At 39.9% G+C, this 25,583-nt stretch overlaps 2 protein-coding genes across 12 annotated transcripts in view; both read left to right on the top strand.

Annotated features, from left to right (window-relative positions):
- The window catches only part of LOC146474855 (uncharacterized), a 67,404-nt gene that overhangs the window by 24,520 nt on the left and 17,301 nt on the right, over positions 1-25,583 (top strand). For 2 of the 11 annotated variants that reach the window (XR_014866083.1, XM_085116623.1), the window contains exons 3-5: positions 5,863-5,899; positions 25,191-25,262; positions 25,363-25,399. Coding sequence is in view for 10 of the 11 variants with exons in the window: in XM_085116623.1 (XP_084972749.1) it covers positions 5,863-5,899; positions 25,191-25,262; positions 25,363-25,399 (146 nt within the window). In the remaining variant the exon portion in view is untranslated. Of the gene's footprint in view, positions 1-5,862; positions 5,900-6,433; positions 6,506-6,608; positions 6,646-7,515; positions 7,655-16,377; positions 16,944-21,790; positions 21,988-23,990; positions 24,046-25,190; positions 25,263-25,362; positions 25,400-25,583 lie in introns of those variants that run through there. The other 9 variants (XM_085116632.1, XM_085116622.1, XM_085116625.1 and 6 more) reach the window with 9 other exon arrangements.
- Positions 2,285-4,421, top strand: LOC146474856 (uncharacterized). Its single transcript, XM_085116633.1, has 2 exons — positions 2,285-2,675; positions 2,875-4,421. The coding sequence occupies exons 1-2, from the start codon at positions 2,285-2,287 to the stop codon at positions 2,907-2,909; spliced, it is 426 nt and encodes a 141-aa protein (XP_084972759.1). The 3' UTR covers positions 2,910-4,421.

Genomic DNA, 25,583 nt, shown 5'->3' on the forward strand with positions numbered 1-25,583 from the left:
ACTTGAAGGAGTGCCTTTCTGTAGAGGATCGTCGAGCCAGATCTGTCATGGACAGCTCTGTGGAAATGGTGGGTGGTCATGAGATTGCGCTCCCCTGGAAATGCGACACCCCATACTTACCAAACAACAGGTCCATGGCAGAAAGGAGACTACAATTGTTAAAAAGGCGGCTGAGAAGGGATCCTAAGCTCCTTGAAAGCTACAAAGAAACTATGGGAGACTGCGATGCCAGGAGAATTACCATAGATGAGCCAGCTTGTAGGGACCATGTACCTGTTTGGTATTTACCACACCACCCTAATGTACATTCCCAAAAGGCAGGAAAGGTTAGGATCGTGTTTGACTGTGCGGCGAAGTTTCAGAACACATCTTTAAATGATCAGCTCCTACAGGGCCCAGACCTCACAAACTCACTTGTGGGAGTACTGCTAAAGTTCCGGGAAGAAAGAGTTGCCCTGATGGCGGATGTCGAGAAAATGTTTCACCAGGTTAAACTTAAACCTGAGTATTGCGAAGCCTTAGGTTTCCTGTGGCCAGGAGGGGACATCGACCAGGAGCCAGTCGACCACCAAATGGCTGTCCATCTCTTTGGAGCGACATCATCTCCGAGTTGTTGTTCATATGCTCTTAGAAAGACAGCTGAAGACAACCTAGGGGACTTCAGCAAGAACACTATGGAGACTGTCCGCAACAATTTTTATGTGGATGATTGTCTTAAGTCTCTTGTCACGAAGGAGGAAGAGGTCAAACTTGTTGATGAGCTCCCTGTGTTATAGGCTAATGGTGGTTTTCGACTGACTAAGTGAGTCTCTAATGAGAAGAGCGTCATGCATCATGTACCTACCAGTGAACGAGCATCCACAGTGGACCTAAACTTGGAAAGGCTACCAACAGAAAGAGCCCTACGAGTTGAGTGGAATGTGGAGGAAGACAGTTCTGGATTTCGAGGTGGCACGATTAAAGCAGAGACTAGGAGGGGGATCTTATCATATGTTGCTTCAGTCTATGACCCCCTTGGATTGGCTGCACCTATGGCATTACCAGCTAAACGTATTCTTCAAGAACTTTGTCGTCTTGGTCATGGCTGGGATGAGGAACTCCCAGAACAAGTGTTAAAACCATGGAAAGCTTGGGAGAGTAGCTTTCAAGTGTTGCCTTCTGTCAAGATACCCAGGTGCTACAAACCAGTAGAATTCAAAGGTATTAAGAGCATTGAGCTTCACCACTTTACGGACGCCTCCGTGAGCGGATATGGGACTGCATCGTATTTACGCTTCACAGATGTTGAGAATCGTATCCACTGTAGCTTGGTCATGGGGAAGTCCAGGGTGGCCTCACTTAAAACGGTCACTGTACCGAGGCTGGAACTGACTGCAGCCACTTTGGCAGTAAAGGTTAACAAACAGCTTCGAGAAGAATTACCGTTACCCATCAACGATGTTGTGCTGTGGACGGATTCCACAGTTGTGCTACGATACTTGAGGAACACTACAAGGAGGTTCCAGACCTTTGTAGCCAATAGATTGCAGCTGATTCACGATTCCACAACACCGTCCCAGTGGAGGCATGTACCAACACACCTGAATCCTGCTGATCTGGCATCCAGAGGCATCCATGAATTAGGGACCGGGGCCGCCAACAGATGCGCTTCTGGTTCAGAGGACCTCAGTGTCTATGGGAAGAAGACTTAAGTGGCCAGAACAACAATCCGATTTACCTGAGGTTGAAGAGACCGACGCAGAGGTAAAGAAAGGAACTTCTCGGGCTGGTGCCACAGTTGTCTCTGATGGTAAACTCCCGGAAACTCTAATTTGTCTTATCAACCGACCCTCGTGTTGGTACAAGTTGCAGAAGTCGGTAGCGTGGTTGTTGAGGTTCAAGAAGTATTTGCTGTTTCAGTCGAGGAAGTCCTCTCGTCGTCAAACTTCGTTGAGCAGTGGGCCGTTGGAGGTCATGGAAATCGTTGATGCATCGGAAGAAATTGTAAGGTTGGTCCAAAGGGATTGTCGTATGCTTGATCCATTCACTAAAAAGAGTGCAAACCAGTTGGCCAAGCTGAATCCACTTGTGGAAAGGGGCGTTGTTAGGGTTGGTGGTCGCCTGGAAAACACAGCATTGAGCGGCGAGCTGAAGAACCCTGCAATTCTGCCGTCAGACCATTACGTAACAAGGCTTATTGTACGTCATTTGCTGTCCGTCAACAGTATTGGATCATCAAAGAGCCAAGCACAGTAAAGCGGATTGTCAATGCCGTCGTCGGAACCAAAACCCTGGAACCCAGATCATGGCTCCACTTCCTGCGGCTCGGGTGACTCCAGGAATGCCACCATTCTCATCTGTTGGCATAGATTATTTTGGTCCCTTGAAGGTAAAATGGAGACGAGGAACTGCAAAGCCCTATGGCTGCATATTCACTTGCCTAGCCATCAGAGCAATACACATTGAGATCTCCCAGGACCTTTCAACAGATTCGTTCATTCAAGCAGTGTGCCGATTTGTAAGCGGACGGGGCCCCCCAAGAGAACCATTTAGTGATAATGGTACAAACTTCAAGGGTGCCGAAGTTGAACTCAAACAAGCCTTGGAAGCTTGGAATGAAGAGAGGATCAGAGATCAAATGAGGGCTAAAGGCATCAATTGGCACTTCTTCCCCCCAAGCGCCAGTCACACAGGTGGTGTGTAGGAACGCATGATCAGATCTGTCAGAAAGCACTTGCATGTTCTTATTGGGAATCGTTTGGTTGACGATGAGACTTTACTCACTGTTAGTTGCGAGACGGAGAAAATAGTGAACGATCGCCCTCTCACCCGTCAGTGTGATGACCATCGAGACCCCTCTGCTCTAACGCCTAACACTTTGCTTCTGTGATATAGGAACCCATGTGGCCCTGCAGCTGATGTACCAGTAGTGCATAACCCTAAGCCCAGTGAGAGGTAGAAACAAGCTCAAGCTATGGCCAACATGTTTTGGGCAAGGTGGATCAAAGAATACATTCCCACGCTTCAAGAGAGGCAGAAGTGGCTTTACCCCAAACGGAATTTAGCAGTGGGAGACCTTGACTTAATTGTAGACGAAGGGTTACCGCGAGAGCGTTGGCCACTAGGTTTGGTTGAGGAAGTCTTCCCAGATACAAAGGGAAATGTCAGACAAGTTGTTGTACGTAGAGCTGGTGCAAAGTTCTTTCGGCGTGATGTCAGGAAACTCTGCCTCCTGGGAGGAGACCTGTTGCGTCCTGAATCCATTTAAGAGTGATTGACTAAGAAGCTGTGTTTCAAAAAAACTGTGATCGGATGTGTTCAAAACAAACAAACCAAATGGATAGTCGAATTTGTCGTAGGTTTAGTCACCACTGAACTCGCCCTTTGGTGATTATTTGTTTTCTACTTGGCATGCGGGCCAAAGGAGTGACATGTATTGTTATTTACATTGACTAAGTCTGCGGTGGACTGATGAACATAGATCCTTGTGTATTTAAACACAACTAGCTTATCTAGTTGGTCTTTCGGGGCCGGTGTAGGATCTATTCGTACTTTGCAAGTCCTTCGGGCTTGCTTTCCCATAATTCTTCAGTAGCGCTTTGTTTTACTTGCCATGTGCTCTATCGGAAAGTTTATATCAGAGGTAATATTTATCGGTGCATTTTGTTTCTTTTACCGGGAAACTCTTACTGTATGAGGTAACCAGCTTATATTTTTGTTTATTTGCATTTATTTCGTTTATTTCGCTTCATTTCGTTTCGGTATCACTTTAGTTACCGCTATTTTTGTTTTTATTTTAGAACGGCGCGCTTGTGTATGTTTATAAGACACGTGTGTATCTCATCAGTAAAGGATTAAATCTTCAGTAAGCTAATTGGAGCTTATACATGGAATATATGGAAATATATACACATGTAAACTTATAGTGCATATAATGTGTATAAATATACAGCTCAGGCATGTAAATTGTTGTACAAGTATACAAGATATACTTTAAAAGTATAAGTGGACTGTAATTTCTCCAAAACTGATTTTTTTTAATTATGAAACTAAGTCGCAAGTGTTTTATTAACCCCTTTTTAGTTTTTTTTTTTTTTTTTTAGATCATCTGTTCGATCATTTCGATTATCTAACAACCGTCCATAACCCAGAAGCCTGAATATTTTTGTCCTGAGGTGAAATAGCAGGTCATTTACAACGGCTGGCTATAGCTCTCTCTCTCTCTTTTTTTTTTTTTTATTCTGCGTTATGTTACAGCGTTACAAGTACTAACAGTAATTACATTACTGTTACAATTACAACAGATCACAACTCTACACCTGGACTGCTCACGGTTACAGTACAGCGCATTAAGCACAATTTACTACAATACTTAAAATACATATAAACTTTTACATGTTCATTACTTCTGCTCATTATAATTAATAAACAAAGTGCAATCTAACATATCCAAAGCCGTGAATTATTATACATTGTACAAGAATAGATAATTCCAAATGAGTCGTAACATACATTTTTACTTTTAAGACCTATTTTAACCGTCTTTTTGTCTAATTTCATATAAATTAATTCTGCTTATCTTTGGTGAAAGAGAGAAATAACGAGCATAAAAAACAAAGGTCAATTATACTGCTTACAGAAACAAGATATTTAGCAGTGTAACGCTAATCGTAGATAGAAGAAGAGGTAACGCGACACGAAACTTAAACGTGGCTATGTAGCATAAAAGGGAAAATTGCCATTTTTTAAAGAACGCATTAGATTTCTTGGCTTGTACTGCTATATATCTCTCCAGATCAATTTTTTCCTGCACCAAGTCTCCCAGGTCCGCGAACTGTGAAGTCTAGCTTCATTAATTGCACATTTGTACAGAAAATATTTTCCAAGAGGAACGAGATGGTTGAGGATTAAACACGAAGTAAAATTGTCTACCAGACCATATATAATACTGCTTTTTGTTAGGGTAGCTGTCGTCTTACAACGTTAGCTGTACCAATCCAAAACTTCAGACCAGAAGGCTTGGGCCTTTGGGCAATTGACGAACAAATGCAAAATTGTTTCATCGGTATTAATACCAAAGAGGACACTCAGCCGTGTTAGTCTTCTTCATTTTATACAATAGGCTACTGGTGCAAAGTATATTGAGGATAATCTTGTACTGAAAAATGGCTATAGCTTTCACTTTAGCTTCAGTTGTAAGCCTAGAGACAAAACAAGCAAAAAGGAAAACGTCACAATGAATCTTTATGTTACATCGTGACTCGCTCATGTTTACTCCTCACAATTGCCAAACTTTAAAAGCACATAGCAGAAAAACAGTAAGAGGTGCGATGGGGTGCGATGCCCTAAAATCCAAGAGTAACTCTCCATAAAGCAGATGATGTAATTTCTTTACTTAGAACCCTGACGATATTGTGTCAAAAAGCAAACGCGTTCAATGATCATTGCACGTGGAGAAAAGCCCCCATATTGAAGAGGCTTCCGAGGAAGTCGAATATTGACCACAATAACCAAGGAAATTATGAGAAAATACATTCACTAGTCACCTACATACCTCTTCGCCTGGTGAATCTTTTCAGTTGGGAGAAAACCCGTCTACACGGTGAATAAAACAGTAAATAAGACGAGGCAGTTACTCGCATGAAGATCGAGCCTTCCTAAAACCGCTGGTGAAAGAATACGGTGATGTAACTGGCCTATTACTGCTACCATGATGCTTTTCGGACCGTGTCTAACCACCACTGCGTGTTGTGTTAAAACAATCCAACAAGTCTGCTTTTCCTTCCTAATACTCCTCCCTCATCCCCAAACCACCAACTAACAAAGACAACCAAGAGGGATAGTGTACTGTTTAACTAACAGGGGCATCTTTTTCTCTTTAAGGTCAGTAACAACAGGACTGGCATTAACGGATTAAAAGGTGAACAAGGCCTTACATTTAAAGTTGCTGGTATAGTGTAACGGAAATCAAAGTTTGCAGTGTTTGTTACATTTTGCCTGCACGTGATCCACTCCCTGCACAGAAAAACCTGTCGCTAACAAGAACCCTTAATTCCATAATGCAATACATTTCGTAAAGTAGTCCTGTTGTATCTCAAGATAAGGTTATAAGTACACAATCAAATGAAGGAATGACAAGATCGTGTTGTTGTGGTTAATTTCAAAAAGGCCATTGTTTAGTGGAAACACTTAAAATAAAATCAATTTTTCTTTTCAGTTGGCTTTATTTTAGTCTGTGTTAAAGTTTTGAAATCGTTCTGAGTATATATGAATAGTTAACACTAATAATCTTCTGTCAAACGAGAAAAATCCGCATCGGTTGGACGAAACTAAATTAAACAAAGGGAAAAAGAAGGATTGCCCCATTTTTCCATTTGCCACTTATGGCAAGTAATATGTTTTGAATTCATCCTTAATGCTTCTTTCTTTCTTTCTCTTCACTGCTGACTTTTAGGGGCCATTGAGATGTTGGAAATGAAGATGGAAAACCTGGCCGCACTGGTCAACGAAACTTGCCCACCCCCAGGTATACTGGTGTCAGTCAAATTATCAAGCCAATAGTTTGGGTTTTGCAATGTATGTATTTCAAATTTGTAGTTACAGGTGTGTTTGCTTTTGTTTCTTTGCAGTTGCCTATTCTTGCAATGAGCTGTATAAAAGAAATCCGTAAGTTGATGCAATTAATGTCATTTGAAACAAGTAACACTTATTGGCGCTTGTTAGTCACGGTCGTTCGTCCCTTTCGTTTCAAAAACGTGAAACGCGTTAACGATTGTAACATAGACTCTGTCACACTAGCACTTTTGACGAAAAAAATATGCTAGCATTCAAAACGTGTTCATTAATAAGCAGTATCAGTTGGCTTTGGAAGGCTGGTTGGTTTACGACAAATGTGGCTTGTTTTCTCATGAATAAATATGGTACACGTAACTGACACATATCACAAGAGGACTGTTAGAGCCGTATACCTATATCCCGTGAAAGAACCGGGAACAGCGTGTACGTAAATTGTTTCCGTAGCTTAGTCGGTAGGGAAACGTCGAATCATATCGAGGGGTCGTGGGTTTGATTTCCGCTAGGTCGAGAAGTTGGAGGAGTTCAGAACAAGGAAAAGGTTTTTTTTTAGGAAATCTTTTATTGTAAGTTTAGTTGTCTGCAATAAGCAGAGAGGACTTCTCCCCTCAGCTACTCAACACCGACACGTTAATAAAGTAATTCATTCGTTCATTCCTTCATTTTCATTCTTTGTAAGTTAATACCTGGCTGCTGTGAAAAAGCCTTAGATGAAATGTCAAAGCACAGAAACTGAGGTTATAAGTCTGGCCAATCACATTCATTGGCGTAAAAAATGAAATGGATCAATCCGAAATAGACACAAAGTATGAAAAATGCGTACCATCAAGTCGAAATTATTTAAGGTTTCCCCTTAAATGGTTCACCTAATAACGTGGTAGCAATTTGGTTTAAGCAATCATAGAGTGTTGGAAAGCAAAAGGCACGCCTGAAAAGAATTCACGTTGTTTCGTATGATTGCAGGTCTCGTAAGAGTCGCACGTACCCGCTGATGTTTGGTTCGGAGATGATTCCTGTTTACTGTTACATGGGAAAAGCTGGAAGTAAAACTGGATGTGGAGAGGGAGGGTGGACGCTGGCTATGAAGATAAACGGCACAAAGGTACACTTCTATTCAGTCAGTCAGCGTTTATTTAGCCTTTTCTCTAATATATTTACAATTGATTTAGTGTTTAATGTATGGCGAGGTGACCTCTAGAAACCACCAGGCTTATAGTTAAGGCCACCTCAAACCTAACAATATATGCTTACATAGTTTGTGCAACAAGTGTGCGGCCTTGCCAATTCAGTGATTATTTTATTAAAAACTCTAGCAGTTTATTCTTAAAGTTGGGAAAACTTGTCAGAGAAGTGATTGTAACTAAGGAAGCAAATAGTCCAGATCTTTGGGCCTTGGTAAAGAATTGTGAATTTTTTCAGTAGCAGTTTTGTTCTTAAAGTTGGGAAAACTTGTCAGAGAAGTGATTGTAACTAAGGAAGCAAATAGTCCAGATCTTTGGGCCTTGGTAAAGAATTGTGAATTTTTTCAGTAGCAGTTTTGTTCTTAAAGTTGGGAAAACTTGTCAGAGAAGTGATTGTAACTAAGGAAGGCAATAGTCCAGATCTTCGGGCCTTGGTCAAGAATTGTGAATTTTTTCAGTAGCAGTTTTGTTCTTAAAGTTGGGAAAACTTGTCAGAGAAGTGATTGTAACTAAGGGAGGCAATAGTCCAGATCTTTGGGCCTTGGTAAAGAATTGTGAATTTTTTCAGATTAGTTCGGCAATGATGCACGCGATAGTTGTTGGCAGTTCTGGTGCTGCAGCCATGTATTTGGCCCTTTGTAAAAAACAAGTTGAAAAACAAAGGAGGCAAAAGGTTGTTATGATAAGATACATAAATTTCAACCTGTCATTGTCTTATTGCTCATTGATTTTGCGTATAAAAATATGACATTTTTTTCTGTCTGTAATTTCAGGGAACCTTCCATTACAATTCCACCCTTTGGGGTAACAAAGAATCCCTGAACCTTCCAGGAGGAATGACTGGGTTCAACAATAAAGAAACTAAGATGCCGACCTACTGGAGCACGCCCTTCTCTAAGATCTGCCTCGGGATGACGGTCGACCAGCAGACCAACTTTGTCGTCATTGACCAACAGGCGAGCTGACGGACAATACCGCGCCACCTCACTCGGCCGTGACAAGTGGAAGTCGCTGATTGGGTCTGAAGCATCCCTGCAACAAAATTGTAACAAGGAAGGGTTTAATGCTCAGAGTGGCAGTGAGACGTATGCAAAAGCAAGAATCGGCTTCCTTTCCAACAACCAAAACGACTGCAATTCCTGCGACTCCAGAATCGGATTTGGTACTGCAGGTCTCCCTGATGACCACAACACGTGTGGGAACGAGGCTGACTCTACTGGAGACTCTGGAGAGAAGCACATCAAGGCCTTGGGGTACATCTTGGTGCAGTGAAAACTTGAAATTACAGGAAAAGTCAGCTTGACAACAACAATAGCTCTAAAAAAGCAACAACTGTTAATTGTTAAAATACGTGATTAAAAAAGGTTGTTAATAATTATTTTAAAAAAGTGGTTGCAAAAAATTGGTTTAAAGCTTAGGTTAACCCGAGGGTAAATAAACGTTTGTAAAAAACGACAAATATGTTTTATTTCTTTAACGATTTGTTGTTCCGGTACATTCTTGATTAAATACTTGACTTTAGGTCAAAATCTCAAGTACTGAAGCTCAACACAGAGGAAACTGGAGAAAACAATTTTAAAAGTGTTTAAAAGTAAACAGCATCAAAACAAAGAACAGTTTGCTGTTTGCTGTTTACTTTTAAACTGTTTCCTGTTTAATTTTAAACACTGTTTACATCTGTTTTACGCGGGATGCCCTAAGGGGCATACCGTGTCTAAAAATGGGTTCCGTTTCTTTTCTTTTTTTTTTACTCGGGATGTCCGCAGGGCAGGCCGTGTCAAGTTTTCGGTTGGGTATCTTTTTTTTTTCTTCGTCGTAGCTTCAAATCTGCACATTAATTTACGCTAGAGCTGCCCTGTACAGCATTATCCACCCTACGAAAAAAGATGGCGATTCCACATTTTACCAAAATACCTTGCGAACCCACCAAAGCCAAATTATAAATAAATTATAAATTCTTCTCTCTTCTAGAAGGGATCTTTTGTTTTGATTGTCTTCAACAGAAACGGCCCTATCAAAATCTCTTATCGGCGCGTATTTCACGAGGGAGGGGACCTACTCATCCCTACCTGTGTGACTTCAAAGCAAATCATTATTTGAAAGGTTGTTTTTCAATGGCGGCCACATGTATGATTTTTTTAAAAGATTCTGATCTGCCGTTTCAGAAAGAAAACAAACCCTTTTCAAGCGGTAAATCGAAATAATGACTTTTAAATAGTACTCGACAGTTTAAGCCGTAGAAATTGGAGAGTCCACAACGAAGAAATTACGCTTTGACAAACAAGAATTCTGATAAACGTTAAAATACATAACAATGTATGGCGTTTGTTTGTTTGTTTTTTGTTTATTTTTGTTTGTTTGTTTTTTTTGTTTTTTTTTTTTTGTTTTTTGGTTTGTTTTCCAAAGTTTAAGCGTAAGTATCTCTGAAAAATGCGTGGTTACCTCAAGTTTTCTTTTTACATTTCAATAGCCCTTCCCACGTAGTCAAAAATTCCTGAAAAACAATTTTTGAATCAGTAGGCAACTTCCTGAAGAAATCAGAGATTCTCGGACTATACCGAGATGCGCAGAACTTATGGGCAGTACCAAAAGGACGCACTGTCCTTAAGTTGCTGTTAAGACCGGAGGAGGAGGGACAGTGTTAGTAAAATGCGTATAGAAACCCGGCATGAACGATGACTCTTCACTTTTATTTTTATTTTATTTTTTCTTCTTGTCTAATATTCCTTTTTTCCTCATTCGAGGATTTGCAGATAGCAGTTGTGTGCATGAAAACATATTTTTTTACATTTATTTATTGTTTTCGGTCCGTATGTTTGGAAAGCACTTCTTTAAAAAGTTGATCGAGTCCAAACTTCAAGAGAGTTTACGTCGCTCTAATAACCAGTAGAAAGACTGATACAAAAACATGTTAAGCTCATTGATATGCACCGTCTGAAATTGTCTTCTTTGCAAGTTTTGGATGCAGGTTGCCTTGTTCTGTTGATCTTCCTAAAACATTCTTTAAGAGTAGACCGTCAGTTCAGCTTTGCTCGTAAAATTTTGCACTTTCAAGTCAAGATAATGTGTCATGATGTTTTTAATTACATGCATTCTGGGAGTGGGCGTGGACGGGGATGGGAGGCACAGGGGGGATCTGGGTGATGGAAAGTTTGGTTCAAAGAACAAACAAACTTCTGTGAATTAAAGTGGAACCTCATGGTCGAAACTCGCAAGAGGACGATTTTTAAAAACAGTCTACGAGTCTTCAGCCTTTACGTTCGTAACAAGAATAATCAGTGATGGGATTAAGAATAGTAGATCAGAAAACATAAAACATTTTTGACCCGGTTGTGTTGCAATAAACGCATGGATGCGTGATTGCCGCTTTTAGGAGTCAGTTAAAGTGATCGTACGCAAATTGTCTTCTAGTTTTCTTTTAACCGCTTCATTCGTTTTGTGATTGTTTGCGAGATTGAAGGAACCGATTTTCGAGCGGACGAGGATCTTCTTGAGGGATTTTTCCTTCCAGAACGATACAATCCGTGGCTGGTTTAAGATTTTTTGTAGCTTAGGTTGCTGTTGAATGATGTGCCAGTTTTTCATGGGAATCTTTTTGAGATTCAGTGTGGCCGTATTGTAGGTAGTGAAACGGCCGACATATTTTTTGTTTGTGTTGTTTTGTTGCGAAGAGCCTTTTTTTCTGTCGGCGAACTTAACGTCGGTCAGTATTTCTTGAACGAGCGTTAAGGGTAGCCTCAGTTACAGAGTCTGTGTTCAAAGTCTCGTTTGTTTTTTACAAAGTTTTCTCTGACTGAGTTAGTTGTTAAAAGACGTAATGCTTCTCCTTTTATAAATCCTTTTTTACAGTTTAAAGGGTGGCAAGATGAGAATTGTGTATATTGAAAAGTTTCTGTAGGCTTCAAATGTGTTTGTAAGTCAAGGATTTTATGAGTTGAAATACGTGTTCCTTTAAAAACTTCAGTGTCAAGAAAAACAGCCCGTTAAGATGATATTTGCCAAGTGAACTTGATTGTAGGGTGGAACGTGTTAGCAAAGTTAACAAAATTGGAAACTTCTTGCATTGGAATGTTCCTCAGTAAAAATATGTCATCAATAAATCGTTCCAAACCAAAGGTTTAGAGGGGCTAGCCATTAGCAGTCGTTTTTCTAGGTCTGCCATAAAAATAACAGAGAAAGCAACTGCTGCCTTAGTTCCCATGGTGACGCCATGTGTTTGTATTGGCTTCAAACAGTTCTTTTTGGAACTCTACCATGGCACAAGAGACAATTTCCGACCAGGAGATGGCTGCCATTTTCAGCAATATGGCGGACAGCATTGCTCCCGCAATATCACCAATCAAGTCACCCAAGCGATCTCGTGACCTTGACAGTCCAGACTGCGTACAAGTGATTCCAGACTCACAACCAGCCCCCAAAAGCCAAAAACAAATCAGACTGAGAGCGACAAACCATCGGGAATCGACTCTTCAAGCTGGAAACCAGACGAGCCAAATGCAAACGGTCCTCACAAGTCCTGAGGGAACAAGCTAAGAACTCTACGTGCCCTACGTGCACAGACCGAAACCTCATATACGGTTCGACAGAGAATGCCAGACTGCCTTGGACCAGATCATTCACCGAGCCCATGCAGAACTACTAATGCTGATGGTTAAACAGCAGCAAAAGAACCTAGCAGCTGACAACGAGGCAATCCAAGCCCAACAGCAGGTACTACCTGTATCCAAACCAAGAGAGTTCAACCAGACATCATGCTGCCAACAGAGCCAGACCCAGGCCCAGGCCGCTGAAAAATACACCTAAGAAAGTTCAGCAAACTTGTGATCTCGCTTCTATGCAGGCTCAATTATCTGAGCTTAGGCAAATGTTTTGTAAAATAAGTGAGACAGTCAATGTAAATAAAAGCAGAGTTGAACATTATACCAGTGTGTCTTTTCCTGACTCAAAGGGTTACACAGAAAGCCGTAACACACGGAAGGGTCACAGAAATAAGAAACGCTCCTACAGACGACACAGCCTCAAAACTTCCTTAACCTATAACACTAGAGTTCAAAACGAGAAATATATTAAAAATTTCTCCAATAAAGCAATCTCTAATGACGAGGAAAACTCCTTTCTAGAGGTCTTAAATTTATACCAACTCCTCCTGTTTCTAGCTCCAATAAATCTTTACTAAAGGATTCAATAATTTCGCAAGAACAATGCGTTTGAAATATATGTTCGCAAACAAAAGGAAAACCTATGCACCTCCCTTCCATGTTAAATCCACATTGCAATCTTCGATCCAAGGCTCGGTTGCCCTTGAAGATTACTTGGAAGAAACAAAACTTGAACTAGCTTCAGTAGTTTTCCACACTCTTTTAGACAATATTTCGGCGAACGAGAGAACACAGCGAAATCAATCTCAAAAAACGCTGACAAAGGAACGACTACAGTCATTATGGATACCACACAAAAAATAGAAGAGGGCTTACAACAATTATCTGATGATAAATTCTACAAACCTCTCGGAACTCCTATTGTGCTGGACACTGCCTTAAAAGCGAATCGGATAGTGGACAAACTATTCTGTTCGGGCAGTATTAACAAAATGACTCAAAAATGGTTAACAATCGGTCTTAAAGAACCCCGCATACCCGAATTTTACACGCTGACAAAAATCCACAAGAAAATACCGGTCGGCAGGCCAATCGTCTCTGGTAGCAGTGGCCCTATGGAACGTATTTCTAGTTTCGTCGACTCGCTATTACAACCCATCGCTAAAAAACAGGAGTCACATCTGAAAGACACAACCGATTTTATTAACTTCATCGAAAACACGCAAATCTCAGATGATGTTGTTTTAGCCACCCTTGATGTAAATTCCCTTTACACAAACATCCCCTAAACAGAAGGGATTGACGTTGTTTGTCGCCATTACGAAGACCACTATGAACACAATTTACCAATTCCTACAAACGACTTACGGGAACTTTTACGGCTCATACTCGAAGAGAATTCTTTCAAGTTTAACGAAAGACACTTCATACAAACTCATGACGTCGACATGAGAACTAAGACAGCAGTTGCTTTGTCTGTTAGTTTTATGGCAGACCTAGAAAAACGACTGCTAATGATATGCCCAAAAGCCGGCTGTAATGCGACGTGTGCAAGTGGGTTAAAATATAACAAATACGAGGAAAATGAAGAAGCCCTTCGACACAATCACAATCGCTGGAGTCTTCGATACCAAATCGATTCAATCCTAGCTTAGAGCTTGGTACCTACTACAGTGGCACCTCGATTTTGCGATATGGCAAGGGGACAGTAAAATCATATCGTTAAATCGGGATATCGTTGTAAACGACCTCCCGATTTATAAATATCCTTCAAGTATTAGCCCTTAAGGTTACTGTGTACCTTCAGGGGTGGCTTCGGTTTAACGGATGTAACGCCTCACGGTTAAATCACAGATACCCAAAACTCATATCAAATCAAAGCTTATAAAACTGGGTATTCAAATATTTCGTTGCTTTTCCAAATAAATAAATTCCCAGATTTTTCGTAAAGTCGAAACTTGAAGGTCCAGATCGTCGTGCGAGAGTTCCAACTCAATGCGATTTTTATATTTTGGAAGTTTGTTTTTTTTTTCTCCAGGTCAGGATCCCAAAAGCTTAAAAAACGTGTCGGGGTTTTCCTTAATTCGATTGCGTTCAAAAGTCACACAACATTTTTAAAACTGCGAGAAAATCATGCGGAATAAACGCACGGAAATGGCTTTTAAGGAAATAATTTTTAGGGTTATCGAATTCCCCGAAATGTTTTTGTTGATTATATATTTTTCTAGAATGGCGCCAAATTTGACTGAAATTGGCCAAATCGTTGTTGAGGTGTAACTTTGAAAGTGTCCCCTCCAAGCGAAAATTAAAGTTTGAGAAAACAGCGCTTGAAAAAAAATCTCGCTACACAAACTAACGCCTTTATGGAAAGTTAGCCAATCATTTTGCAAGCTACTTCTTCCGGTCACCTCCTGTGAAAATTTGCTCGCAGTTTTGCGCGTACTCGAGTTCCAGGGTAATCAACTCCTTCACCATTTTGTTGGATATCTGTGGTGTTTGTTGTTTGTCGATTTTGTAATCTGTATATCATTAACAGGGAAAAACAAAACGGGGACTGAAGCCGTCCTCATCAAGCAAAGCTGTTGGGCCGAAGCAGAAGCGGGCAAAATTATCAGCACAAAGCGCTTCGGAATTATCGGGCAACCACCGTAACCGCATTTATTGTCTCAGTCAAAAGGAAAATTCTTGCTACTCTTCGAAAAGCCGGCGAATACATCTATTCGAGCGAAATATTGTTGAGGAAAGCGAAGTTTCAAGATTGCTTCTGGAAAGTTCTGGTGAAAATTCGCTCTTGAATGAACGTTCCAAAACGTTTATAAGGCTGCAAATAGCAAACAAGTATCCGTTTGACGCTTGGAAGAAAAGCTTTGAACGGACCGTTTGGAAATTGCAATAATACAGTAAGTCTTTGTGAAAACACTACAAGCAAAAGCGGCGACTTTCGCTTTAATATCTTTTAGCGACGGCCGACGTTGAGAAAAAAAAAAGACAGTAATTATTATGCCTCTTGATTCTTTGCGTTATTTTACAATTTTTTTCCTTTGTTTTGTTTTGTTTCCGCTTGCCTAGACTTGTAAGAGTTACGCACCCGAACACAAGATTCAGTGATCTGATACATTCAGCCGCAAATAATAATAACAATAGAGAGGTTAAGCACCACGTTTACGGCAAACGGCAAGCGTGCGATTCGCGTTTATGTTTTCTTGAAAATATGAGTACGTAGATGAAAATAGTACAAGATAATTCTGGCCTTTAATTCTAACGCAAAAACACTCAATTTTTCTGAGAAACTGAAAACAGCGAGCGGCAAATGAAGGATAAACATGGTCACGTGGTCATTTCTGCCGTTTGCCGTTTGCCGTAAACGTGGTGCTTAATCTCTCTAATAAAAAAAAAGACAGCTCGTGAAGCCCGATTCACGGACGCGCGAATTGAAACAAGCGCGTCTCCAAATATTCGCATGGCTGGAAGATTTTAAAATCTTTACCTACTTTAAAATGTAGCTTAAAGCTATTGTGTTCTTTTATCTTGGTTTCGTACTCGAACAAACGCAAGTTCTTCCACTAAATACGGGATATTCGAAGTGCGGGAACGCGAGCGGTTCAAGACTATGGAAAGACCGTTCGCGCGATTATCGCAACGGGTGGTTACACCGGAAGCAATATGCTGTCAATCAAAGTAGAATGTAACTTCCGGTAGAAATCGCCTACGTCCCAATTTCTCGGCAAATACTCACTCTTTTTCTAAAATTCTTTTTTTGTTTGTGAGAGCTTACTGGAAAGTTTATTTTTAGCCCAAACAAAATGAAAATCCAAAACTTTTCTCTCGGAACATACACGGTAACTTTAAATAAACGCTGCACACAAGATAACGATACACAACGACCTCGTGTGTAGACTTTGAAATCAGTCAGTGAACTTTGCAGGACTTTTTTCCCGTGCTCCACATCGCAGACAGGAAAGCTAGCCAGCTGTCAATCAAGAATTGCTGATAAGCAATAAAATATCCTGGTTAGCATGCAACCGTCAATCAACCGCTGTGGCTCGTCATGTTTAAGATTATACTAAGCTTGCTTAATTCTGATTCAAAATGTACATGAACTTTGTAGTCAATTGAGAATGAAGGCATAAACCACAAAAATGAATAGACAAAATAAATAAATAAAGTCCCATGATTGCAAACAGCTGTCCTTTTTGTCAGTCTTTACATTGGACATTGCCATTGACATTTCGTGACAAGCTTAGGCAAATTTATGAGCTTTGTACCTTCTAGCAAATGAATGAATAATGACTATGAAAATTGCAATCTATTTTTCTTTCAAAACCACGTACAGACAGCAGAAACGCCCGCGGTGTCATCTACGAGACCGAGCTACTGAAATTCGGCAACAGGCACAAGATACTAATGGCCCACGAAGACAAAAAGGCCGGCTTCGAAATGAAGTCTTCTAAAAACGACTCTGAAGCTGTGTATGAATCGTTGACCAAAACCCAACAAGACAAGACTTTATTCCGTCGCATGGTGTATTTGATGGGCTTTCTTCTTGTGCTTATCTTCTTGATAACTGTGGTCAACCTGGCTTTGAATTGGAGTCAGTTAAAGTCATCATCAGGTATGTCGCCTTTGGTCTTGAATGTCTGTTAAGGCCTCGTAACACTAGTGGAAAGTGGAATGAAAACATAAGGTTTCATGTTATATGTGTAGCTCTGGAGTTTCATGTTATGTGTGTAGCTCTGGAGGGTAAAATTTTTATTTATTTTATTTTGTATGCTCTTTTTCCTGGAAGCTGCGTTTGCGTCTCGCTGATCTCCAGTACTCTAAGTTCAGGAGGAACTATCCCTCACCACTCTTACTTACTAACTTACCTTCATACTTGCTTGCTTCCTTGCACGCCGAACTTGATTCATTTTGATGGATATCGCCTCAAAAGTGCGTATTTAGCTGTGAAGAAAATCTTAATTTTCTTTCGGCAAAATGTCAGCTCAAACTTCTGTAACAGCACCAGAGAAAACAAGTTTCTTTCGTTTTCAGAGGGTTAAGCATGTCGTAAGAAATGGAAAGAACGTCAGCTAGTATTTTTTGAAAACGGCGTGCTACAGCTTGTAAATTCAGGGAATAAAATCCCATTCTTTGAAATAATCTTTCTGCACCTTCAATTGTCAGAAACCTCATCTTAAGCGCTAACAGAGAAAATATATTTTCACGGGTCCACGATTTGACTTGGGTCAGACTTCCATATCTTGATATTTGATGATGTCAGCCAAACATATAGCAACAAGAAGCTGTAGACAGATGGTACACCGGGCGACGAGGTTCTAGGAGAAGGCGAAAAGACGTGATACAGTATGATATCTTACTGCGGCAATATTGCTAGTTAAAAACGTAGGCTTAATAATATAATAATAGTAAGCTTTATTCATCCATATTAAAAAATAAATATACAATGGATTTACATAATTGGATCTAAAGTTAAAAATACACAATCATAAACAAAGAAGCCTTGCTGCCCGCGCTATTTCGTATGTAATTTGGTTCTTGACCTTGGTATTGCTAGTGGTCCTGGTGTTGATCTCAGATTGTAGCTGAAGGTAGTATTTGGCTTCGTAGTGAAAATTTGATTTTTTTTTGGGGGGGGGGGGGTGGGGGGAGGAGGTTATTATTTACAATTCTTTCCAATTCACTCTTTGTCGCTACTTTTCGTCTTTCCTCCAACATCGGGAGGGATGTTCTCGGTATCCCAATGATGTCCAAACACCTGTTTTGTGTGAACTCATCTGCAAGGCATTTCGGCAGACCGCTCCAAACTGGGGATACATGTTCGAGGAGTGGGAATATCTTAGTTTAATATACTGTGATGCCGATCTCTGTGGGTAAATTTGCTTTCCTACATTCGTGCAGTCTCTTACTGGCTTTCTTTACCGTCTGTTGATAACTGGATATACTTGTGGAAAGTTCTCTATAGTTACGTAATACATAACCACAAGGCGCGGGGAACTTGCCAATTACCACACTGACTACAAATTGTCATTTCAGCAACATAAATAAAGTAGTCCGACCATTCGAAGATTATCAAGGCAAAGTGGCTGTTTCTTCGTGGTTGAATATAAATAAGTGAAAACAAGACATTTAGTTTCTGTGTGATTACGTAATAAATAACTTGGCGCGGATGGAGTCAGCTTCTGCGCTCAAAGTTGGTTTAAGGTCTTGAATTATCAACATTTCATGAATTAAGCAGCATTTTTCAGCACTCAGTGAAAAGTTGTTCATTAATTTCTAAAATTCTTAGTTTTAGTGTCTCGTGCCAATTGGCGAACTGTGTTCGGCAACACTTTGACACTTACATCAATGTGTTACATAACACACTTCACTCAATTCTTCAATTGGCACGGGATACTAAAACCGAATTTAACTAACAACTTTTCAGTGCTGAAAAAATGCCGCAACAGTTTGACTGCTCGACATTCTTAGTTCTTTATGGTTGCAAAATCCACGCACTAGTCACTCCCAAGTACACAACTATTAAAATTATGCAGGAAAAAAACGACAATTTTATCACCCAAGAACGCGGCGTCCAGATATAACAATCAACTGTTTTAAATGGACATTATTTTGTTTTCACCAAATTAAAGTTTGTCGCAGTACACCTTTCCGAAGCAATTTTTCTCATAGCCCGGGCAGACTTTGGTGCGTGCATAATTACGCCGGCTTATTTAAAGTTCACGTGCCAGTGGTGTTTTCAACTCCAAAAGACAGGTCACGTCCTTAATTAGTTAATATGGTGTTAAATTACAGTTTGTGGTAAACAGCCTAATTTTTATCATGCAAAGTTCAACATGTAGTCCCCGCGGTTACTGGGTATTTATGCCAAACATAACTTTTCGCGCAAATACCTCTGCGGTGAGAAATAATCATTACGCGGGATGCCCGCAGGGCAGGCCGTGTCTAGGTTTGGGTCGGGTATCTTTATAATTTTTTTTTTTTTTCTTCGTCGTAGTCACAAATCTACACGTTAATTTATGCATTAAACTCTGTCCTCTCCTACTTGGGATGTATTATTCTGATTCTCTTCAACAGAAGCGGCCCAATCAAAATCTATTATTGAGGCACATATCACGAGAGACCCACTCATCCCTTCCTGTGTGACGTCAAATCATCATTTGATTTATTCATTAAACCTACATAAAATTCTGCCCTCTCCCAGAAGGGATCTATTGTTCTGATTGTCTTCAACAAAAACGGCCCAATCAAAATCCATTATCGGCGCGTATATTACGAGGGAGGGGACCCACTCATTTCTGCCCGTGTGACGTCAAACCAAATCATCATTTGGAAGGTTGTTTTCGTTCAATGGCGGCCACATGTATGAATTTAAACACTGAACTGCCGTTTCCAAAAAGAAAGCAAACCTTTATCAAGCGGTAAATCGATATAATAACTTCTAAGTAGTGCTCGACAGTTTAAACGGTGGAAATCAGGAGAGTTCACAGCCAAGAAATTACGCTTTCACAAACAGATCGAATAATTCAACACGAAGGAAGCCAGACCAGTTCCAGCGAAGTCATGACGTTATTGCAGAGTAATTTCCGGTATGATTCCCAGTAACACAAGGATAAAATATCTCTCTGAATAAAACCATTCAATTCAGTTTCAGTTACGAAGGGAGGATAGTTTTTTAAAAATCTGCGGAGCATACAATGGGAAATAAATGGGGCTACATTAAGCACTCCGTGTAAATGTCATTAGGGGCATCTTGTTTAACTTTCCCTGTCTTCCCTATCACGTGCTTAAATCACCGCCTAATCATATGTTTGAGCATCACAAAATACGACTTGTTCGCCAAAAATGGACGCATGCTTTTCAGTCAACATTATTGTTTACCCCTGAAAAGATGGGGTCTTTTGGCCGTGATCTCGTGATACAATGCAACTACTTTATTTCTATTTATTCTTACCCAGCAAATATAAATAAATAAATAAACAACAATAATTTTCTGGCCTTCATCTCGTATGCTTCATCGAAGCCACTCTTTATTGAACATTCACTTCTCATTGAATTTGCCTTCTCACAGAATTATGTGTTAGAAACACAAAAAGGAATATTTTCCTTCCATTGCACTCGAAGCCCTTGCTAACTCAGACTAGTGTCTCGATCTATTTTCTAGCCTTTTCAACACGGTTTTTATCTCACCAAAACACAAAATAACAAGTCTTCAGTATTTCGACGTCAAGTTCATGTTATTGGATAGGGAGCTTGGGCTGCCAGTGTTTTACTTGGAATTCAGTAGATCTAGTTCATTAATCAAAGATTAGGGGGTGAATTCGTATAGTATGACGTCATTCAAAATAACGACGAAAAGATGAACGATATATACGCCTGCTGGCATGTACAGGAAACTCACATGACGGCACACCAACAGATAAGCATGCGTCCCCTTCGTCGAACACAAATATTTGTTTAACTCAGTCGCGCGTGCGTGGTATGTCACTTCTTGTTGACATTAATAGCGGTTTACCATGAATTGGAGGATTTCATACTAACTGAATAGAGCCCTGTGTTCCACCGTCGCTTGTTTCAAATTATCAGTTCAAATGAATTTCTTTATTATAAGTTCTGTGGCTTTCGGCCTCTCGTTCTGTTTGTTTTGTAACTGTGCTTCCTATGTCGCAAGCAACATGACGTTGTTATCAATAGAGATCTGCTGAGGAGGTTCGAAACCGTGGTCTTGTCTGCTCCTATAATGGCATATTTCAAAACGTAAACACATTGAGTCACAGCCAAACGGAAAAGGGATAAAAACATTTTAACATTTTAACATTTTAAAGCCGAGCGAGGCCATGACAAAACAGACTTCAGCCTTCTATTATACGATGTATGGATCTTAAAGCTTTTGAGTCGTTAAAAGGTTAGAAAAAGGATCAAAGAGACATAGATGATGTACATAACAAACTAAGACAGAGAGAAAAAAGCACTGAACATGGAGAAGGAGTGATGCAGGCCTTCCACCTATTTTTAACATACCTGAATACTCCTCCACCACATGCGTGAGCGTAGTAGCCGATATAGCAGCAAAAATTACACGGCCTTAGGGGGAAGTTTAAATAATATTGACATGCAAGCAATAAAAAGACTACCATTTTACTACTTGAAAGAGACTGATTTTAATCTAGAGATAACCATAAAGAAGTATTAAATTAGCATTTCAGAGCCTCTAGATTTAAAAATTCACCGGAGGAGCATGTCCTTAGCTAGGCATCTCTCTGGAGCCTCCAGGATGATGAATTAATCTCTTACATACTACTAATTGTCAACATCGGGGTCCTCGACCTAGTTTTCACCAAAAAAGACATTAAATACGTTTTACTAGGAATGAAGTAATCATTATTAATTCTTAAATAATAGTTTTAAATAGCACTTTTTCCCGTTTGGACAGAGTTTAATCATGTGAACATTTTATTGTAGGTTGTGGATCGACCGAAGAGGTTACGCCAGTGCCCCCTCAAGAGCTGAAAGCAAAGGATTCAGAAATAAAGGAAGAGACAGACGCTACACAACTACGTCAGTTTTATGTGCTCAGAGGGCAAGTCGAAGAAATGAAAGACTCCATCCTGAACGAAGTCAAACAGCAAAAGGACGCAATGGCTAACCTGACCACACTGGTAGGGATGGAGTGATCACTTGTAAAATAATGCTTGAAATTGCTCTTTTAACTCTTAAGACTTACAGCTTAGAAAGGTGGTATTACTAATAAGAGAGAAAAATTTAAGTGGATAAGAAGTCAATGGAAATGAATTTCCTCTCTGTCTTGTCATTTCATTTTACCAGCAGCATGCCAATCAAGAAAATCATCTTTCTTAAGGCGTACTTTGTTCCGATTATTCCTTTATTTGTTTACTTGTTGTTTCTTTGCAAAAAAAATTGTTGAAAGAACAGTTTATCGTTTCTCCCAAATATAGTCAATGCGTGTTGTGCAGTGGTGGTTTGACACGGTCCGAGGAGCATGCTGGGGCGAGTTGTCGGTTCGAGCTCAGTTGTAACAAACCTTCGTGCTGTGCGGATCTCAAGGAATGACAAATTTTCACTTCAGAAAGGCTGAAAATCGGTTAATTTGGCAATTTATTCGACTAGTTTTCTCCGGTTACCGTTAGCGTACATCGACTAATTTAACGCTCAAAACGTTGGTTTTACACAGCGATCCTATCGAAAGCTGGTACTGCCGAAACTGCTCCATGTAATCACCACTTCCATACAATTACAAAAGCAATCCTTCGTCCTCCTCTAATATCGTATCTTTTGAATTATAATGTACGATCCCGAGCTCAAAAAGTTCTTCAATTATTTATATTGTTGTATTACATCGCACCACCCCCCCCCCCCCCTTCCCCCTTCTCATTACTACATTGGTTCAGCCTTTGATCTTGGAAGATTTTTTGTGCAGCTTTAATGAGAACAGACAACCAACTATCAAATCTATGTTTACATTTTATTTTAATAATAACAATCCCATTAAAAACAACTGCTGTACAAATTGTACATGTTATTAAGTACTTGGCAAAGCGGAACAGAATTTTAATCACACAAGATGCCCCCCTCTCGTTTACATGTACGTGTCACTTTAAATCCACAACATATCAAATAATTATGTAATTGGATTGGAGAAATATTGAAATACAAACTGAGGGGAACTCTGCTCACAAGGTATGCCCCCAACTCCTAAACTAAGGGCCTGTTTACATCGAAGTGTACACCAGTGTGAAGGTGGATGGCTCCACATACTTTGCAGAGCATACCAGAGATTTCAGCCACTGACAATAGTCAAGTGCAATTGAGATCAAATTAGCATACATCTACTTTTATTAATTTGAAGGTCATCTTGCAAATTAGCTGTCAATCGCTTTTACTGGCGACACTAGTTATATACAATTTGTACAAAATATAGAATAGAATAAGCAAATTAAATCATAATTAAGATTCCACAAATGATTGACTTTTGTTGTAAAATACAGACCTGAAGTGACTAAATAAGTTTTATGTTACATCGTGACTCGCTCAAGTTTGCTCCTCACAATTGCCAAACTTTAAAGGCACATAGCAAAAGAACGGTGAGAGGTGCGATGGGGTGCGATGCCTTAAAATCTAAGTGTAACTCTCCATAAAGCAGATGGTGTAATTTCCTTACTTGGAACCCCGACGATATTGTGTCAAAAAGTAAACGCGTTTAATGATCATTGCACGTGGAGAAAAGCCCCCATATTGAACAGGCTTGCGAGGAAGGCGAATATTGACGACAATAACCAAGAAAATTATGAGAAAATACATTCACTAGTCACCTACATACCTCGCCGCTTGTTGAATCTTTTCACTTCGAAGAAAAGCCGTCTACACGGTGAATAAAACATTCAATAAGACGAAGCAATTATTTGCATGAAGATCCTTCCTAAAACGCTGGTGAAAGAATACGGTGATGTGATTGGCCAATTACTTCTACCATGATGCTCTTCGGACCGTGTCCAACCACCACTGAGTGTTGTGTTAAAACAATCCAACAAGTCTGCTTTTCCTACCGAATACTCCTCTCTCATCCCCAACCCACCAACTAACGAAGACTCTCAAGAGGGATAGTGTACTGTTTAACTAGCAGGGGCATCTTTTTCTCATTAAGGTCAGTAACAACAGGACTGGCATTTCGTGTCCCTCAAGCAATAACGGATTAAAAGGTGAACAAGGCCTTACATTTAAAGTTGCTGGTATAGTGTAACCGAAATCAACGTTTGCAGTGTTTGCTAAATTTTGCCTGCACATGATCCACTCCCTGCAAAGAAAAACCTGTCGCTATAAGAAGAACCCTTAATTCCATAATGCAATACATAAAAGTCTGGTTTCGTCTTTTTGAATCGAAAATCTTAATGACGCTGTGCGAGGAGAAATAACATTTCCGTGCAGCAAATGGTGAACGTTTAGTTTGTACTTCGATTTGGTGCAAGCCTTTGTTGTTCTAACTATCCTACGTCTTTCCACTTAGTACAGTCTAGATCTAAAACATTACAATCCAAAATATTTTGCAGAAATGTCTGACTATTTCTAGTAGCTTTAACAAGCAGGCTCTTGAATCCTGCGAACATAGAAACTGAACAGTTGCCCCCCTAACATAAAAATAAATCAATAAATCAAATGAGGAATTATAGTTTTATAACTAAGCAACTCTCATAGGAAGAAATTGCAACAACAGTAACGGGTGTATTTATAAGAAAGCTAAGTATTAGGTAAAGAAAAACAAGTTGTTATATAATTTAGTAATTATAAAGGAAGAAAGAAACATTGTCGCACATCCCGGGGAAAGGCGGTAACAGTAGTTTGGACAAATATAGCTTCCGTTTGCCAGTTGTCAACTCGGGGAAGATGACTGGCAGGTTAAAGGTCTTGCACACTTCAGCTGGTCTAATAAAATCTGACTTCCTAAAGTAGTCCTGTTGTATCTCAAGATAAGGTTGTAAGTACACAATTAAATGAAGGAATGACAAAATCGTGTTGTTGTGGTTAATTCTAAAAATCGTATTGGTACGGCTAACAAGCATACAAGGCTATTTTTTAGTGAAAACACTTAAAATAAAATCAATTTTTCTTTTCAGTTGACTTTACTTTAGCTGTCTTAAACTTTTAAAATCGTTCTGAGTATATATGAATAGTTAACTACTAATAATCTTCTGTCAAACGAGAAAAATCCGCATCGATTGGACGAAACTAAATTAAACAAAGGGAAAAAGAAGGATTACCCTGTTTTTCCATTTGCCACTTATAGCAAGTAATATGATTTGAATTCATCCTCAATTCTTCTTTATTTTTCTTTACTGCTGACTTTCAGTAGCCATTGAGATGTTGGAAATGAAGATGGAAAACCTGGCCGCACTGGTCAACGAAACTTGCCCGCGCCCAGGTATACTGGTGTCAGTCTAATTATCAAGCCAGTTTGAGTTTTGCAATCTATGTATTTCAAATTTGTAGTTACAGGCGTATTTCCTTTTGTTTCTTTGCAGTTGTCTATTCTTGCAATGAACTGTATAAAAGAAATCCGTAAGTTGATGCAATTAATGTCATTTGAAACAAGTAACACTTATTGGCGCCTGCTAGTCACGGTCGATCGTCCCTTTCGTTTTCAAAAACGTGGAACGCGTTCACGATTGTAACATAGCCTCTGTCACACTAGCACTTTTGACGAAAAAAAATATGCTAGCATTCAAAACGTGTTCATTTATAG

This window comes from Pavona decussata, unplaced genomic scaffold, assembly GCF_977016875.1.
Source record: "Pavona decussata unplaced genomic scaffold, jaPavDecu1.1 SCAFFOLD_87, whole genome shotgun sequence".
Taxonomy (NCBI): domain Eukaryota; kingdom Metazoa; phylum Cnidaria; class Anthozoa; order Scleractinia; family Agariciidae; genus Pavona; species Pavona decussata.

Coding starts and splice junctions, on each gene's coding strand:
- LOC146474856 (XM_085116633.1), top strand. CDS start 2,285: ATGGCTCCACTTCCTGCGGCTCGGGTGACTCCAGGAATGCCACCATTC. Junction 2,676..2,874: donor AAGCGCCAGTCACACAGGTG/GTGTGTAGGAAC, acceptor TCTGTGATATAG/GAACCCATGTGGCCCTGCAG.